Raw genomic sequence first — 17,847 nt, 5'->3', positions numbered from 1 at the left:
TTTGGGTTATTTATACTGTCTTCTATTATTTTAAGCTTGGAAAGCTTTTGTGGGATAACTTATATGCAAGAGCGTCAAAAGCTTCCATCTGATTTCCAAGTACATAGATGTGTCATAAGCCAGGCCTATCCATTGCCCTTCACTTCGCATACATTCCTCATGTGCTGAGCTGTGATCGGATCAAAGAGAGGATGGTTTTGTTTCATTTTATTTTATCTCAAGGCAGCTCTGAGCTCAAGGCAGTCCTTGAACACAGGTAGGTGTTTTGTGACACAGCAAATCCTTCTTTCTGGATGTATTGTATTTGCAGTGGTAAGCCTTTCTGGCTTTCTTTACATATGTATCACAACTAGTGACTCCTTTTTCACAACGTCAGATAATCCTGAATTGCTAGAGGTCAAATTTGATAAGATAAGAAAAATAGGCAAGAGAGGACTAAAAGTGTCATCTTCTAGAAAGGTTTATTCCAAGACTTAAAAGGAAAATGTCCTTTTAAGGACATACTCCCAGACATACTTTTTATTATACTGGACTCATTCTTTCCATATCTTATCTCCAAGATGGACTGATGTCTACTAAAATCTTTTTTTCAGTGCTTGCATTACTTTAGTGAGGTGGGAAAAAACTGCATTTAGCACTTTGTGTTTTACTAAGTAGGGAATTCAGAATCAAGAAACCTGAGTTTAATCTTCAATCTTTCATTTAAATATTGCGCTGATCGGTGACTACCTTTCTAGAATATGGGAATTTGCCTATATCAAAAGAGTAGAGCAAGTATAAAGTACGATGTTGGTGGACTTCTCTGAACCCATAAAGCCATGGAGTTTCTACCCATAGGAGAGCACAAAGACATCACAGATAGGCCCAGGCCAGAGCAGCTTCACCCCTGACGTAACACTTCAGCTATATTCACAAGGCTCAAACCAGAACAAGAGAATAGGCCAGATTTATTTCCATACAATTTTGTGTATACTTTTTTTTTTCAGCCAGTAGAAAAATCTATTTCTGGTACAAGTAAATAATTGTTGTCTGCTAACTACTTCATAAATACCTGTTTCACTTGACACCTTTCTACCAACTACTAATGCTCCTTGTTGGGCTCCAACAATGAAGATTAAAAAAAATAATAAATCTGCCTTCAGTATCCTAACAACCCAAGTGAGCACAGAGCTGTTGAAAGGAGAAAAACTAAAATTTGAGAGGCTCTATCCAGTAGCTACAATAGTCAGTCAGGACAATGATTCAGTCAGGAGGGAGTTAGCACCTCTAACAGGCCTGATCTATATACTGAACTGTTTGGCTGCCCTCCACTGTGAAATTGTAAAATACAACTTTAAGTGGAGAGAAGTTAGGGTTGAAGGACTCATTGAACAGTCTTATTTGTTATTCCCTCTGACAGGTAGAATTTCTAATATATTTCTTAGAAACATAAAACTTTTTAGAAGCACTTAGAGCCAAGACTTCCCAGTTTCTCATCTGCATGCTTACTATCAGCAATAACTGCAGAACTTTGAAAAGCTAGTGTGTGCAAGGAGTTCCTGATCAAAGGGTCTCACCCAGTCATAATTGACTTGGATCTCAAAATAGGTATCTATTTCCGAAAACTGTTTTTCAAAGATCAACAGTGACATAGGCTACACCTCTATCTGCAAGTCCAATTTTACATTTAAAAAAAAAAAAAAAAAAATCAACTGAAGTTGAATGAAGACTTGGTGCATGTAGTTAAGAAACAGCTCTTAACTTTAATCTCTTAATTATCTTTAACTACAATGCAAGATTTGCTGCTTATTTTAATTTACAGTCTTAGCTGGCTGAGGGCCTTGAATGAAACGTTGAAGTACCTGTTCATCCCAAGAGAACAACTGGAGAATAATCACTAGTTGTTAACAAGATCCTGATTCAGAAGTGTTGTGAAGATTTGTAGTTATGTACTTAAGGCAAGGACTGTCTACATCAGGTAGACTCCATGTCCTGGATACTCTTAAGGCTGTTGTTCTAATGAGGTGTACTGTGGCAAGAACTTTTTACGGAAGAAATTTTCTTATGTAAAGAAAAGTATATGAGACACAGGCAAAGTGTTTGAGGCCAAGTCGATATGTAGATAGAGGCAACACAGGTGTATGAATGCCCTTCTGTGCTTCACTTTCCTTATTGCTCTGGAATGACTTTCAGGCTTGGGTCAGTGACCCCTAAGACTCTTCTTCAATAACTTTGCTTTGCCTTTCATATTTTCTACTGTCCCTCTAAAATCACGAGTCAGACAGATGGCTCTGTAAAACTTTCACATGGTAGCATTATATCAGCTTTCATCTCAAGAAATCTCAGCCTTTGTTCGCAAACTGACCAGACTGGTTTTTGCAGCTTGTTCAACTTCATTGGTCAAAGGGGATTCCACTTGAGCTGGAGATCATCCATGTCAGATGACTTTCTACACTCACCACTATTTTAGTGCATTGCTTACGTTCACAGGCTTGATGCAAGTTAAGTTGTCCAGTGGCAACAAACTAGGTATTATAGCAACTCATGTGAGAGCTACATGTATGTGACTTTAAGTGGAAAAAAAATCATGAATGTGTGTTAGATACTCCCTAATTTATCACACTTTTTAGTTACAAAATAAAATGGCTTCAGGAATTTGATTATGCGAAGTTAGAAATGTTCTGGTTTCACCTGCATGCAGAAAACCATCTGATTGTGCCAGTAGCAGGACCAGCAACTGTCTTCAATATAAATGCCTCTTCTTAAAAATAGGAATATGTATTAAAATGTTATTTAAAATTTATTCACTGCACATGTGACACTAGTGATAGTCTAATCCATCTAAATATGATAAAATTAAAAACAAAATGTTCTGGGAACTTGTAGTTACAACTTTTGGGGTGGGTTTTATTTTTTTGTTGGTTTATTTTTTTCAGAACCAAGGTGACAGTACGACATAAAATCATTCACGTGAAAAATGAAACTTTTTTTTCAAAGTATAGCCATAATTTTACCATTGTAAAGATATATATGAATGTCAGAGATGAGTAATAAGCAACATTCAGATCTCAATTTAGACTTAAATTTTTGGTTTGGGCCCTATTTCTAACAAACAATAAATACTGGAGGAAAAATAACTGATTCTTATATGCTTTTTTAATTAAAGGCTGCCAAGCATTTTTTGAAAATGGTACAAACACTTAGAAAGAACCACTTTTCACAAACTAGAATTAAAACATTTAAATCTCCTCTCTCTATTCTCTTTCCATGCTTTTTGTTACTTTTCATTTGTAAGCTCTGCCAGGCCCCAGCTGAGGCACAAAACTGAAAGTCAACTGCAGAAGGTGGCTATCTGTGATATTTCAAACATGAACAGAAGCTGAATTTATTGGGGGGGGGGAGGGGAGGGGAGGGAGAAAGACACACAAATCCAGAAGATCTTCTAAGATCTTCACCCCCAGATTTGCATATTTAATTAATTTGGTTAGTTCAGATAATAATGCAGACTTTTTCTCACAGGTATAGTGTATTATTGCAAGAAAGCTCTAAATATTTTTCTGGGCGTCTATGTCTCACATCTATAAGTAATTTTATATATATATAAATTAATAGTATGAGCTTTGAGCAAAAGTTAAAAGATACGCTTGTGATTTGCTTGTCAGTTATTCTCATGATTTTTTTTGATTAGTTGAGAATCTTAAAAAAAAAAAAAAAAATAGGTTGAATGGCTTTTTAAGTAAAGTTGTGCAAAGATTGAGGCTCTAGCAATACCCTTTACGTATCAGATATGACCCGTGACCTTCACATTTAATTCCAATTTCCTTTGAAAAATTTATTTTAATTTTTAAGAGAGAGCTCCAACTGCCGATGATGAAGATGGAAGATAGCGAAGCTCTACGTGTTACCAAAGCTTTTGCATATTAAGGCTTCTAGTTTAAAGAAAGCCTTAAAAAAGGGCAAGAAAGCTTTGATGTTTTTACTTGTCTTTGTAAGCAAAGCTTCCAAGATTCTGTTGGTAGCCTGATCTTGCATCAAAAATGAGGTAGGAAAGACTAAAACATAGAATAGCATAGACAACTTATAATGAAGAGTGCAAGGCAGAATTTATAAAAAAGTCCTTTTTGAAAAAATCATTGCTTCTTTGTTGATTGAATTAAAATCTTCAGCTTGGGTCTAAGAAAAGATACTTTAATTTAGGTGAACTGGAAGAATGTACTGTGTAAAGAAACTAGAAATATGTATGCTTTCTATAAGAGCTTCTAGGAAGATCAGAGCTCTAACATGTTTCACTATAAGCTTTCACATTATAAACTTGTACCTGCTGGCTGAAAAAAAAAAAAAAAAGAATGAGATATTAATTTAAATTGCCTTGGTTACAAATAATTTTTTAATGAGGTCAGTGCAGTTGATGAGTTAAAAACAATCTTTAATTCTAGATATCAGTCCATGTAACTCCTGGAGTCCTGAGATCATCAGTTTTTACAGCTCAGTCACAGATACTGTAATGTTTTTTCAGATGGCCTAAGCCCAGCAATGTATCGTTTTCCCCTCTCCTGTTATAACTTCAAACACTATGGGACACTGCCCATGTAAGAAATGACTTGTGTAAATCAGAAATTAGAGAGTATGTCAGTTCTGAACAATATGCAAACATTGAAATATTCTAACCTGTTAGTTGATGTTCTTTCATGATGCAGTTGCTCTTAAATTGATCATTTAAACTGCGCTGAATTGTTTTAAGGAGAAGGATAACAAAAATCATGCCAAAGAGCTCCCTTAAGAAGGGATGGAAACTTTACAGAATTTATTTTAGCAACTGAAGTACTTATCAAACATTCATGAAACAGTTTTTGATGTGCAAAATATTACTGGAAAGAAAAGAACTGTATATATTGCCTGTGTTTTTCTTAATTCATGTAAATGGGTGTTCAACCACATGGTAATTTTAAGGCTGATTTTGTTTAATATCTTGCAGGAAGCTTCAAAAGATGGTTCACGACATCAAGAAAAATGAAAGTGGGATAATAAACAAATTCAAAAAGTAAGTTTGCAATACAACTCCTAGTTTTCTCTCTTTGTGCAAATTCAGATTAAAGTGTTACAACATTATGCTAGTAGTCATGGGACCATATTATTCTGGAAGGATGTACTTTAGTGTATGTAAAGAAGTTCAGTCCAAACTGTGACATCAGAATTATTAAGAGTTTCGTGAAGTGGCTGCAGAACTGGCCTCCAAAGGGAGGCTGTTTCATAGCACTGAAAATCAGTATTTGGGTGAAACACAGTTTTGTTGTATATTCTTGGGATCGAGCAAAACTTGTTGTTTGGGTGTGTGCCTTTCTCATCTAGCCACTAGTTAGGCTACCTGCTGCAATTAACTTTTAATTTGAGCTCCACCTTGAACTAAATGGTCAGACATAACACTTAGAATTGCCATTAAAATGTTAAATCCTCCTGTTTTTCAGTCACATAAAACAAAATCCACCATTACCTAACAACATCCTTATTCCAGTAAGAAGCACTAACCAGCATAAATATTGATGTCACGTGCATAGGAGTATTATAAAATATTCATGTGTTTTTATACATAGAAAGAAATTCCAGTAATTCTGCATCCTTGTCAGATGAATACCATATTCAGTTTCCAGTCAAACATCTATTCAAACCAATTAACTATTTAGCTCACTACTTCTTCTTAATGCAATAGCTCATTTGCATTGAACTTCCATTTGGATGTGATTTTCTCATTCAGATGTCTTTCTTCACGTGGGTCACTGGCTACAAAAGTACTGAGTACTTCTAGAAGTTAATTAGTACACAGTATCTACAGTGTTTCCATGAAGACTATATTAAATTCTAGAAATACAGCTCTCGCCCATAAAAGGCACTTATAAATTCTTCTAAAAACTGTTCTTAGAGTGACCGTGATGGCTCAGTTCAAGGAAAAGAAAAAACAGGATTTTAACAAGAGCTACTTCTAGGTATCTGTGAAGCAGTCAATAGGCTGGTGGGAGAAGCAGAAGGGCTCTGCCTGGTTTGGCTATACTGGAGCTTTGGGAAGCCAGGCAGGCTGATGCTCTTAGTGCCTGTGGGGCAGCCCCTCATCTGGGCAGAGGAGGTGGGGAGGCACTTACAGGAGCAACAGCCACCACCTCTCCCTCTCAGTTACCCAGCAGTACCCTTAGCCCACCTTTGTGGCCTCTTTATCACAGCTCTGCTTCTTTCCACGAGTCCTGAGCAGGCTGGGATTGTATCACCATATATATCAGAGATTCTTGAGACTGGTCGCCCATCATTCACCTACCACCCCTCATATCTTCTTTCACTCTAGCAATCACTCTGCAATGCACGGTGAGTCACAGTCACATGGTTTGTATACTTACTTCCACATGAGCACGAAAGCACATTTTCCTTTAAAATGACCATCTTTCAACTACTTGAATCTTCAATTTTACCTAAGCATGCTTTTCTTGTCAACACAGTGCGTATGTAAAAAGATCACTGTGTTTAGAGATCTGTCTGCCAAAAACTTGGTTGTTTCAGCCAGAACCAGCTCACAGGAATTGCTTAGAGGCTGCGAAGGCTTTTGGTGGTCTTGGTTTTGGTTGGTTGGTTTGGTTTGGGGGCGGGATGGGGGTGTTGTTGATTTATAATGAGATAAATTACTACTGTGAAGTAGAAAGCTAAGTGTAGTTAATAATGTTGCAGTGGGTCCAGTGCAAATGTCCCAGAGAAAAGCAGATGGCAGAAACAACAAAAAATATCTTAAGTTTGTAATCTAAGGCCAAAAAAAGTGTTCCATAGTTGCCCAGACATGAATTTTGCTGTTCATCAGTATTTCTCTGTGTGTCCTTCCCAGAGAGTAAGAGGGGAAGGACAGATAAGGGAAAAATAACAAGAACTAAATGCAGCTGAAGCTGGAAGGTCAGAGGTGCCATTGTTAAATGTCAGATATAAGATAGGTGCTATAATGTTGCAATACTTTGATTCTCTCAAGATTAAAAAAAAAAAAAAAAAAAAAAATCCACAACAAGAGCAGGCTTATAAAAAGTCTCTTAATGTATGACTAGCACAAAGCTCACATTCCACCTCCTCCAGCTATGAGAATACAAATGTATTCTCATTGAAAATGAGATGTAAAAAAATACATATAATAATCTTTTGGAGACCTCTGTGGTGCAGCTGAGTTATTAATCTCATCTGTAGTTGTGATTTTTTTTAAACAGTAATTCTCACATTTGCACATGACTTAAGAACTCAAGTCTTTAACCCAGCATATAATGAGACTTGCAATAAAACCATGAGTTGGCAACACTGATAAGGATATATACGACACATACCAAGCTTGGCAGAATTAGAACTGGCTGTATTCCTCTGAATGGGCCCTTTGGGGGCTTTTGATTAGGTTTTAGCATATGTTTTTTTCTTTTTTCTTTTTTTTTTTTTTTTTTAAAAAAGTGGTTATCCAGTTATCACTTCTTCCAGTTCAGTTATATGATTATTTTATTACATGTCAAAGACATAAAAATAACTAGAACAGGGAAAAAATATTAAAAATGGCTTTATGTAGCACAGATTTGCAACTTATACAAAAACATAAATCATTTTTTGGCTCAATTTCAAACTTCTTATAATTGGAAAAAAAATGTATAGCAACCGAGTAATGTACTTGCTTATCCCAAGCCCAAAGCTGTCATATGCAACATGTTTACTGTAAGCCTCTGTGATGGAAATTGGAAGAACGTTCAAGGACTCTTGGAAGACATTTGACTTATCACTGTTTAAGACGCTTCTAAAATCTGGATTGGTTCTTGATTATGGAGAAAAGTTCCTACATCAAATGTCTTATTCTCCAAATTAGTTCATCTTCAGGGTGAGGGTGAGGAGGGCTATGTCTACCATCTTGTGTCTTAAAGTTTTGTGGAAAGCTATCTGAGAAGTGGTGGTAAAAGAAAACTACAGATAGTTTCTTTGTTGCTTAAAAGTTCCTGTTGTGTATTCTGCAGTCTGACTCAAAATTTTATGACAGTAGAAGTAAAGATATTGCCCACAGGCTATCGTTCATCTGCTTGTCTTTAATAATATGCAAAACTGTTCCCAGTACTGCAGTCCCAGTTGCTGTGCAGATCATGATGTCAATGAATACAATCATGATTGTAGTCAGGTGCAGAAGAATCAATAGGGATAGCCAAAGTTGAATAAATAGTGAGAGTGCGCCAGGCATTTTTTTGTATTTCTATCTTTGGTAACACAAACCAGGAAAGTAAGAAAGACATGATAGATTTCACTGTGACGGATGGCTGCCTATTTGAAACCCACTGTGAAGACAGCACTCATCTGGAAATCATAAGCTCCTAGCATCAAGGCTTGTTCAGAAGAATCCTAGTACTGTTAAAGTCAATGCTAAAACTCAATTCGTACACAGCAAATTCAGGATTTCACCATAAAGTTTTTGTATGTGATAATCTACAGTACTGAATAAGAAGCTAGAAGTTCAGGTCACTCACCCTCTTGCAGTATCACAACCTATCAAAACTTCCTTTGGAAAGCCATCAGAAATGGCTAAAATCATGCACCTACAGTTACTCAACTAACTGAGCACAATCCAGGTATGTCCATTTCTTGAAATCACATTTGCTAGATGACCTGAAGAATGGTATGAAGGTACACCTCATCTGCTTTACCCAAATTCTTGGTTGGGTTACTTCAGATTTTTCTGGTCTGTTTTCTTATACCACTTATAATTTGACCAGACAACTCCTTCCAGCCATAGGTGTGCCAGCTTAGGAGGGATCCATCACTTCCAAAATAGCAGTGACCTATTCCTACACCAATCCACTGGCTTGACATGTTCATGTCACGTTGCTGGCTTGGGTGTTTTAAACGGTAGAGCATTACTGCTGCAGTTCAATTTGATGGAATGGATTAGGAAGCATTCACACAATCCTCTGTGGCAGGCATGCTGGGGACAATAACTTCAGGCAGAAGTTATTTTGTCACTAAATGTCTCTTCAACCCGCATTGCTGCAACTAGAAAATATCCATGATCAAACCCTTGGCAGAGGGAAAAAATAGTATTTTATGGACTAAACAGTGAGATAAAAGTACAAAACTGAGCTGTAGCAAGGTTAGAAAAAGAAACCAGGGAAAAGTGGAATACATAATTATAACTATTCTGAAGTAACACCAATTTCAACATGTAGCTGAATAGGAAGTTTTAAGTGTCAGTATGTTTGTTAATACAATATTCATCAAAATAAAGATGATTACAGCACAGCTATATGCCATTTTACTCCAGAGCACTTTATAAAGAAAATGTGCAAAAGGATAGTAAGAACACTTTTAAAAGGGGAAAAAAAAAGTTTCAGATGAATTTTACATTGTACAGTCACCAGATACTTTAAAGCTAACAAACTATTCCACTAGGTCATGAGGCTACAGTTTAGGAAAAGTGTATCTGTCAGCTGGATTGCACCTGTTTGGAATTCTGCAAAAGCTTTGGGCAAAGTTCAATTAATTTATCATTTAATTACAAGTGAGATGATCTAGTACGCTAACTAACTTGAACAATAAATGCTTGTCTCAGCAAAGATGTCAGTATAATTTTTATAAATTCTATTTGGAAAAAAAATGTTCCCTAAGAATGTAACAGGCTGTGTTCAGAGGCTAACAGGAGAAGTTAAGGACTCTTGAAAATGAAGAGGTTTTAGCCACTTCTTAAAAGCTGGGGGGACTAAGTGGAAATGCTAGTGAAGAAATGCATCTGAAGGATAATTTATTGTTTTAAGTAAAATGCAACTGCTACATATATATGACTACATATATTTGATTACTTTTCTGGATGTAGCCTGTAAAAACAAATGCTGTTGGAGCAGGAAACCCAGACCTTTGCTGCTGTTCATTTTACAATTCTCTGCATAGTTGTGGAAGACAAAAAAAAAAAAAAAAAAAAAAAAAAAGTGATATTAACTTGAAGTATGTGATTAATACTTGCAATTCTTATAGCATTCCTTACGTGAGTAAAGTTAAGTACATGCCTAGATACTTTGCTGGATTAACCTCAGGATGTTGCAAAGGCAAAATCTCAGAATATATCGTTTTGTTTTTATGAAATAATTTACTCTTCTAAAAATTGTGAACTTTTGTACAGTACAACCTGTCCTTGTGCGAGCAGCATCAGACCTAACTACGTAAAATGCCTCAAATGCTACCTGGTTATTTGTTCAAGCTAATGACATATGTAGTAAGATGTGTTACATTGCTTTTTAAAATCTGTTAACATACTCTCAAAAATGTATTTGGATTTCATTGAGACCTTTAGAACTGAAATTTCTCAGAGATACTTCAAATTCTCCAGAAAATTATTTTCTATAAAATTTTAGAGAAATTCAATGGAAACTTGAATTATTTAACTATGTTCTATCAAAGCTAGCACAGAGATGTTCCACCATCTGCAGTGCAGAGCTGAGTACCACTAAAATATTTTGCTTGAAAATTACGTTTACTATGATTTTACGTAATTCTGTTAAAAGCTGGTTAGGAAATCATCCTGTCTTCCATTTAAATATCTATGCTCAGTTGGACAGCATTCAATTGTTTCAGTCCTTTGTCATTTGGTTCAGTGGAACAGGACCAAGTCACTCTGCAAGCATCTGTGTAGAATTATATCAGTATCTGAAATAGCTAGGTATCAACTCCTTGGCATTGAAAGTGTCTTTTCAGCTTGCATTGTGGTTGCACAGTGGGTAAAATTTTGTCTCTTGCAAAATGAAGCTCCTATTGACTTCAGAAGAGTCTGGATTTCAGTTCTGGCACTCAGTAAATCATTCTGGTACAGTACAAATTATTTTTAAGTGGATTTGAATTTGAGAATAAATAATGTATTTGAGGAGATCCTAACAAATTCAGATGTGGCCATGAACGATTTCAACTTTGACAGAAAAATGATTTCTTTTCTTCTATTGATATTCAGGTTCCAAAATGAACAAGTGGCCTTAATTTGCAAAACTGGGAAAGATACTTGGGATCGGTATGCTATTTCAGAGCTGCACAATGGCATGATAGGCTGCTTAGACACAGAGCTCTGTTCTGTGCTTTGTATGCTTTCATTGTAACATATTTACATTTTCTGTCAGGGCCACTGCCAGGATTTACAGGACCTGGGACAAAGTTTTGAAGTTCTCTGCTTAGCAGTCTGGAAATGTATAAAGTGGCTCAGGCCACATCCTTTATTTACACTGTGACCCAGAGAGCCTCTTACTATTCCCTTAGTTCCATTATTTTCCAAGTGTCCGTCATCTCTGAACAACTCAGGATAGACACATCACAAAGTTTGTTAATAGATTTTAGTCTACCCTCCTCTAAGAACTCAGATTTGGCCTGGCAGTGGCCCTGGGTTTTTCTTTCTAACATGCCTGTGCTAACCTGGAAAGAACACAACAGCGGGGCTGTTGAGAATGCTTTGTAATTTACTGTTTGTACACTAAGTTTATTCATGCTACGAGAAGCTAAAGACTAGACAGAGGAAGCTATCTTTTATTAGTATTGATGGTAACAAACAAAATTGGATAACGTTTTGAAATGATGTGCTGGGATTTTTTTAATTTTTTTTGAGCTTTAGCAATGCCTGCACTGCTTGCTCATTGATTCATGCATGTGCATTTTTTTGTGACTATCTGAGCAACTGAATTCCATGAATTCAACACTAGCCAAACCATTTCTCAAAACAGATGGGAAAGTTTGCAGGCTGATGTGGTAGTGCCAGTGTGCCACCGTCCCGAGTCACATTGTTATCTGAACAAAGACAGCAAGCAGCATGTTTCAGACCTAAATATTGAGTGTCAAATTGTAAAGCAAAATCTGTAGATATCACTATTGCTCAGAGATCACAAGAAAACATTTTATATTCTTTGTGAACATTTTTTTTGTAAGTAACTTGCTTATTTTTGCCAATGAATAACATCAAGAAATTCCTTGTTAGGACCTGATTGAAGTGAATAAGTGAAGCCATCAATTCAGTGGGAAAAGATTCAGGTCTCTGGTGAGGTCTCATCAGTGCTACAGGGAAGCTGTTAGTTGGATTCTTCAAAGTGTCTTTTGAACACTTTTCAATGTAAATTGTATCAGTGCTTTTTGTTGCTATGAAAATCAGAGTTTAGTTTGCTTCAGATGCATCAATCTGGCCTGTAATATCACACATGCATAATTTGTTTAGACTGTGAACAAGATTTTTTTCTTTTTTACAGGGTAATGTTAGAACATTAAGGAAACAATTGATATACCAACTGACCACATAATTCACGTTCTTCTCTGGGCACGTGCAATTTAACAAACAGGAACATACATATATATTTGTATGTATAGCAACAAAGATCCTCTTGGGATTTCTACAAATTATCTTCTGATTCATTTGGTGTTGCAAATACCATTATAATACCGTTTACCAAAAAAGAGGCACAATGCCATAATATAATAGCAAGTGGAAACAGAATTTGGCCCTGAGAGACCTGGTATATATTTCAACACTGCTCAGAAAATAAATTCATAGAAAATGATATTTATAAAATATTAGTGGAGAGTAATGCACCGGTTTCTTACGCCATAGTCTTAGTAAACTCTGTGAGCTTAAACAGACTTTCATCTTGAGATAGATGTGCATTTATCTCTGGCACTTATGTTATCTGTTTCTGCCTGGAAATAAACGGGGGGGGGGGGGGGGGGGGGGCGGGCAGGCAAGGAAACTGTTGAAAATAAATGTTCTTTGCCAAAAAGAAATCTCAGATTAGAAACTAATTTCTTATCTGTTCCTAGCTTTTCAAAGCATTCTCCTGTAGCTATTTGCTAAGCATCTGTGATGATAATCTATATTTCTTCAGCTGCAGGTGTCTTTTGTTACCAGCTTTTATATGTGCCTGGCTAATGTTTCTTTCTATCAAGAAACATTAGATCTAATGTTTCTTAGATCATAAATTTAATTATCATTTACAGGCTAAAAAAAAAACCTCCACCAAGTCTACCACGACGGGATTATGCTTCAGGTAAGGCTGGATTAATGGAAAATTTAAATTGCATGTCTGTATAGTTGATACCTACATGCCTAACATCATTTCAGCTATATATTTCCTCTTAATTTGTCTCTAACAAGAGAACAAGACCTGAACAAGTGGATCGCCTCAGAAGTCAGAATTTCTTGATACTTTTAACATGATAATATTGACATCGTGAATTATCTTAAAGGACAGGTAGAACTATATTTGTTTATACAGCAATCAGTTTGTGCCCATTTTTGTATGTTAAGTTATATTTTCATGGAAACAATGATATGAAAACAAGCAGAAAAGGACAATGTTTGGATGTTATCAGATATATGTTCCATGTTTAATGTAACCACTCAAATAACAATCTGTCTTGCAACTTTAACCAAGAAGCAAGAAACTGCAAGGCCCAGAGGTCAGAAATGTTAAGAAGAAATTGTTATTAATTGTTATGAAGAAAGTAATCCTATTTAAAAATGAGATGTGCTAGCAGGATACACACTCTGCTCTTCGGACTATGTGCGGTTGACCATATTCTAATGCTTTCCCAACAGCTCTGAGACAATTTATCAAAAACAGACAAGCAGGCATTTAACTTTTTCTATTCAGGCAAAAACAGATGTTTCTCTCAAGTGTTTAAGAAAATTTCAATACTATTTTTTTTATTTAAATATGATAGATGTTTGGTGGTTGTTGTTTTGTTTCTTTTAACCTATGCTTAAGACAAACATTTATGTTCCGTATTACATCTCCTTAAGTAACTCTACTCCTTGGTTTAGAACATGCAGACAATGAAGAGGAACAATGGTCAGATGACTTTGTAAGTACATCTCTTTCGGGTAGTGGAAGGTTACTATAGCAACAAGTTCAACACAAGCAATAATAAATGTTTATTTTTGAATCACCTACTTCTGGTTGAACTTAATGCTACTGAAATATCTTGTTTGTTACACCAGCGTTATTTATACTCATTCTTAGGTACCTTAATTTTTCATATTCAAATTAGGTACATATGAAAAATACTGTCTGTGATAGCCATGAATAGATAAATGAATGGTATCAATTTGAAGGACTTCTCAAACTGAACAATAATTTCAAAATAGAAGGTATTGTTTTTGAGGAGGAAGAAAAAGCCAGTTCTTTCTAAAAATGGAAAAAAAATTGATTAAAATCATAGAGTATGTTTGAATGAAGCAAGTTATCATCATCTGCCACATAAAGTAATTGCCAGACCATACAGCTGTCACCCTGAGGTGACCTGTTCCCTTCTTGCTGGAGAGGGGGCAGGCAGGAGTGCCTGTTTGTTTGGAGAGGGTAATGTGCTTTCAAGGGTGCATTCTCATAATATAGTTAATTGTATTCCTGTGAGGATATTTGTGTCATACACTGCTATGAAGTCATAAGTATGTTATGAAATGAGAAATGGGAAGTTCTCCTTTTCTAGGACAGTGATTATGAAAATCCAGATGACCACTCTGACTCAGAGATGTATGTGGTCCCCAGTGAAGAGAATCCTGATGACAGCTATGAGCCGCCTCCAAGTGAGCAGGAGAAAAAGAAAATTCCCTCTGCATTCCCTATTTCCAGGGGTGAATACGCAGGTAGTTATGGAAGCGTTGTCTACATCAGCTTGATAACTGCTTATTTATCAGTACCAACAAAGAAGTGGCCTCAAATGGACCAGCCTATCCTTTCCTCAAGAGCTTGCTTTTAATTTGGACAGTCAGGTCTTCAGCTTTCAGGGGATATGATTTGTTATTACTGCATGAAACGGGCTACTCTTGCTACTAGCAGAGCTTGGAGTTTTAATAGAATGTGTTCCAGAGACTTGATAGGCACCTAATAACTACAAAATTCAAGCAGAGGTATGGGGTATATCACTAACTTAGCTCCAGGTTCATCTGCGTATTTTAATGTGGGAGTTCATATTGAAGATTAAGCAAATCAGACTAAACTGGAGTCCCTTAACCCTATTTGTAGCTCATATCATCCCAAAAGCAATAAAAAAAGAAGTCAAGGCAGCCCAAATATTCCTTCCATATTGTCCTTCGAGATTATTATTGAGGATAAATATTCTGAAAAACAGTATACTTATCATAAGCAAGATCATACTTATATCAGTCTATCATAAGAGCCTTCTTTCTTCCTGTTTGGATTATTTTCAACCATGGGTGCATTGCACTGAAGTGAATGAAAGTGATCTTCAGTTAGGCGAAGATTTGGGCAACTGGGAAAAAATTGGGAAAAGAAATATCAGCATGATGCCTGCTTTCAATTTTTGGATGATACGAGACTGTCGTTGGCAATAGAAAAGTCACCAACAGTGCTGTAACACCACCTATGTACTCCCAGAAGCTTATGAATGCTGCTGACCCCTTAGAATGTCACCTCACAGGACTTGGCATAATTTGTGTTTCAGTCCCATCCTTTGTGCGCTAACAGTTTTTTTGTCCTGTTGCGCCAAGGTCACCAAGATCACACTGGCACAAGAAGTACTATCTAATGGACCATACCACATGGCCACCACCTTTTCCCTAAGAGTTAGAGTTAGATCTAAGAGTTAGATGACTGTTCCTAGAACAGTCAGCATCTAGGCTCCCTCTGCATCCTGACATAGACGACTGGGTTGCTGCTACCCAGGGTGATGAAATAGGACCACTTTGCACACAGTTCTCATCAGGCTTTGCAGCCACTCAGGCTGCCTTTTCACCTAAATTGCAGCCACAATGAAGATGTTTTCATAGGTGGTACAAAACTGTCCAGAGGCTAATGAGTAATTTTGAATAAAACTGTTGTTTTCTTCCACATTAAAAGACAATCGTACCAGTCATCAGCAGCTTCCTCCCATGAACAAACCTCTCCCAAGCACACCCAGTCCAGCCTCGTCCAGACCAAACAAACCATCCAAGCCATCCCTGCTGTTGCCATCTCCTGCTGCAAAACCAAAATTACCACCGAAGCCCAAGGAGTGTAGTGATGATGAGGTAACGTTTCTAGATATACATGTTCTGACAGTTTAAATGATGGACCCCACACCAATCACATGGTAGACAGCAATGCCATTAACTTGTTTCTTTGTTCGTTTATATGGTACAAAATATTTTGTATATCACAAGCAGTAATTTGCAAGTACCATACTGATTCACAGTGGTTATCTGCCTTAAATCAAGTATCAAAGAAGCCCCTTAGACCACAGGATGGTTTCTGTTCCAAGTTGAAGGCAATGGGGAGAGAGCAACCTCACGCACTAACCCCAGGACCAAAGGCAAGGCTTTTTTCCACCAGTCCTGAAATGGAGTTATTAGTTAAAAGGTTTTCTGAGAATCCCATCTGTATATGATGATAAATGTCTGAAATGGCAGTCACTGTGAAATGGCAACTACTATGAGTTGCTGCCAGGGCTTCAGTCCAAACAGCTCATTGATCTGAGGGAGGTTTAACTGGTAAACTTTTGTCCTGCATTTCTTACAGGATAATTACATTGTGCCTGTGGACAATGATGATGATAACTATATTGAACCCACAGAAAGCAGTGTGTCAGTAGCTGCAAAACGTGAGTTTTAGTTATTTAAGCTAATAATTGTTTATTACTTTGTTAGGAACAACAGTGGAAAAAAATGGGTCAAATTAATGTCTGTTTCTAGAGTTGAAAGAGTAGAGGTGCAGCTGTTAAGAGCTTGCAAAAAGGCAGTTGGGTCCTTTGGTCCATGACAAGGCCATGGCAAGTTATTTTTATTGGGAACCACTTATAATTCCTGCCTCTCTCACTCAGCTATTTCAAAGTCCTTCCTTGGTACAACCAAGAAGTTTTTCATGGTATGTGATCTCCCTCCTCATCCAAGGGAGCCACGCCATTAAAATTTTCTGTTTGTTGAAGTGCCTCGGGAAAAGAACAAGCCTTTTTAGATTTGCAGTAAATAAAGAGAGACTTTGATTCATTTTTTTTTACCTCTGTGTTTGAAGTATATTTAGCTGAAGAGTGAAAGTATTACAGTCCAATGGTGAAAAGTAAACAGAGAGGAGTATTTAATTCTGCTCTGTGACATTACTGACGGTATCAAACCTATCCATCAAGGCAGGAATGCTGAATGTTGTTTCCCTTTTAAAATGAGAACTTCAGGCTGCTTCAGTTAATCTGTTCAAGGTTATCTGGCAAAAAAACTATCACTTGCATTTTCTTAGTATTTATTCTTAATGTAAATGTTACATTGTTATTTTTAAAATGTATATATGTGTGTATATATTTACACATATAAAAACATGTATACACACAAGTATTTATATATAAAATATGTTTTTAGCTCCTGTGAACAGATTTATGAAACCAACCACAAAACCAGTCCTCCCTGCTTCTGCAAAGCCTTCTGTTACTTCTGACATGCAAGGTAAATGGAGTTTGCATCAGTGTTGAAATAAAATAACCTAAGACTGAGCAATATTAAATTCTGCTTTATGTATTCACAACATAAACTATATGGCGTACTTCAGTAAAATAAAAATATGTTCCCCCTTAGGTTTATCTGTGTTGTAGCATTTGTTTTGCTTAGCTTGAATAGTAAATCTGTTTTAAGGATGAATAAAACTAGAACAAGTAATTTGCCCCAAACTGATTTATTTTTAGTCTTCTGCTCTAGTGGAAGAATGTAAATGGATCAATACAGCAAAAACAATTATAGGACTCAGTATACTATTAATCCCATTTCACTACAGGAAACAAGATTCAATATTTTAAAATCACATCAAGATTCTATATTAAAGAAATTCTGTATAGGCTGATGTTTTGCATGCCCTGTGGTAAGCTTTCCTGTTTAATTTCTGTAAAAAGCAATTTATT

The 17,847-nt window shown here is 36.5% G+C and overlaps 1 protein-coding gene across 1 annotated transcript in view; it reads left to right on the top strand.

The window, feature by feature from the left end:
* BLNK (B cell linker) overlaps positions 1–17,847 on the top strand; it is a 95,843-nt gene that overhangs the window by 62,510 nt on the left and 15,486 nt on the right. Inside the window, exons 4-11 of the mRNA XM_084290492.1 lie at positions 4,955–5,020; positions 10,952–11,008; positions 12,967–13,016; positions 13,793–13,833; positions 14,458–14,614; positions 15,828–15,997; positions 16,485–16,566; positions 17,315–17,398. Of these exons, the coding sequence (XP_084146618.1) occupies positions 4,955–5,020; positions 10,952–11,008; positions 12,967–13,016; positions 13,793–13,833; positions 14,458–14,614; positions 15,828–15,997; positions 16,485–16,566; positions 17,315–17,398 (707 nt within the window). The remainder of the gene's footprint in view (positions 1–4,954; positions 5,021–10,951; positions 11,009–12,966; positions 13,017–13,792; positions 13,834–14,457; positions 14,615–15,827; positions 15,998–16,484; positions 16,567–17,314; positions 17,399–17,847) is intronic.

Source organism: Netta rufina (assembly GCF_964035555.1).
Source record: "Netta rufina genome assembly, chromosome: 7".
Taxonomy (NCBI): Eukaryota; Metazoa; Chordata; class Aves; order Anseriformes; family Anatidae; genus Netta; species Netta rufina.
Note: the sequence above shows the minus strand (reverse complement) of the source record. Positions and strands in the feature narration are given on the sequence as shown.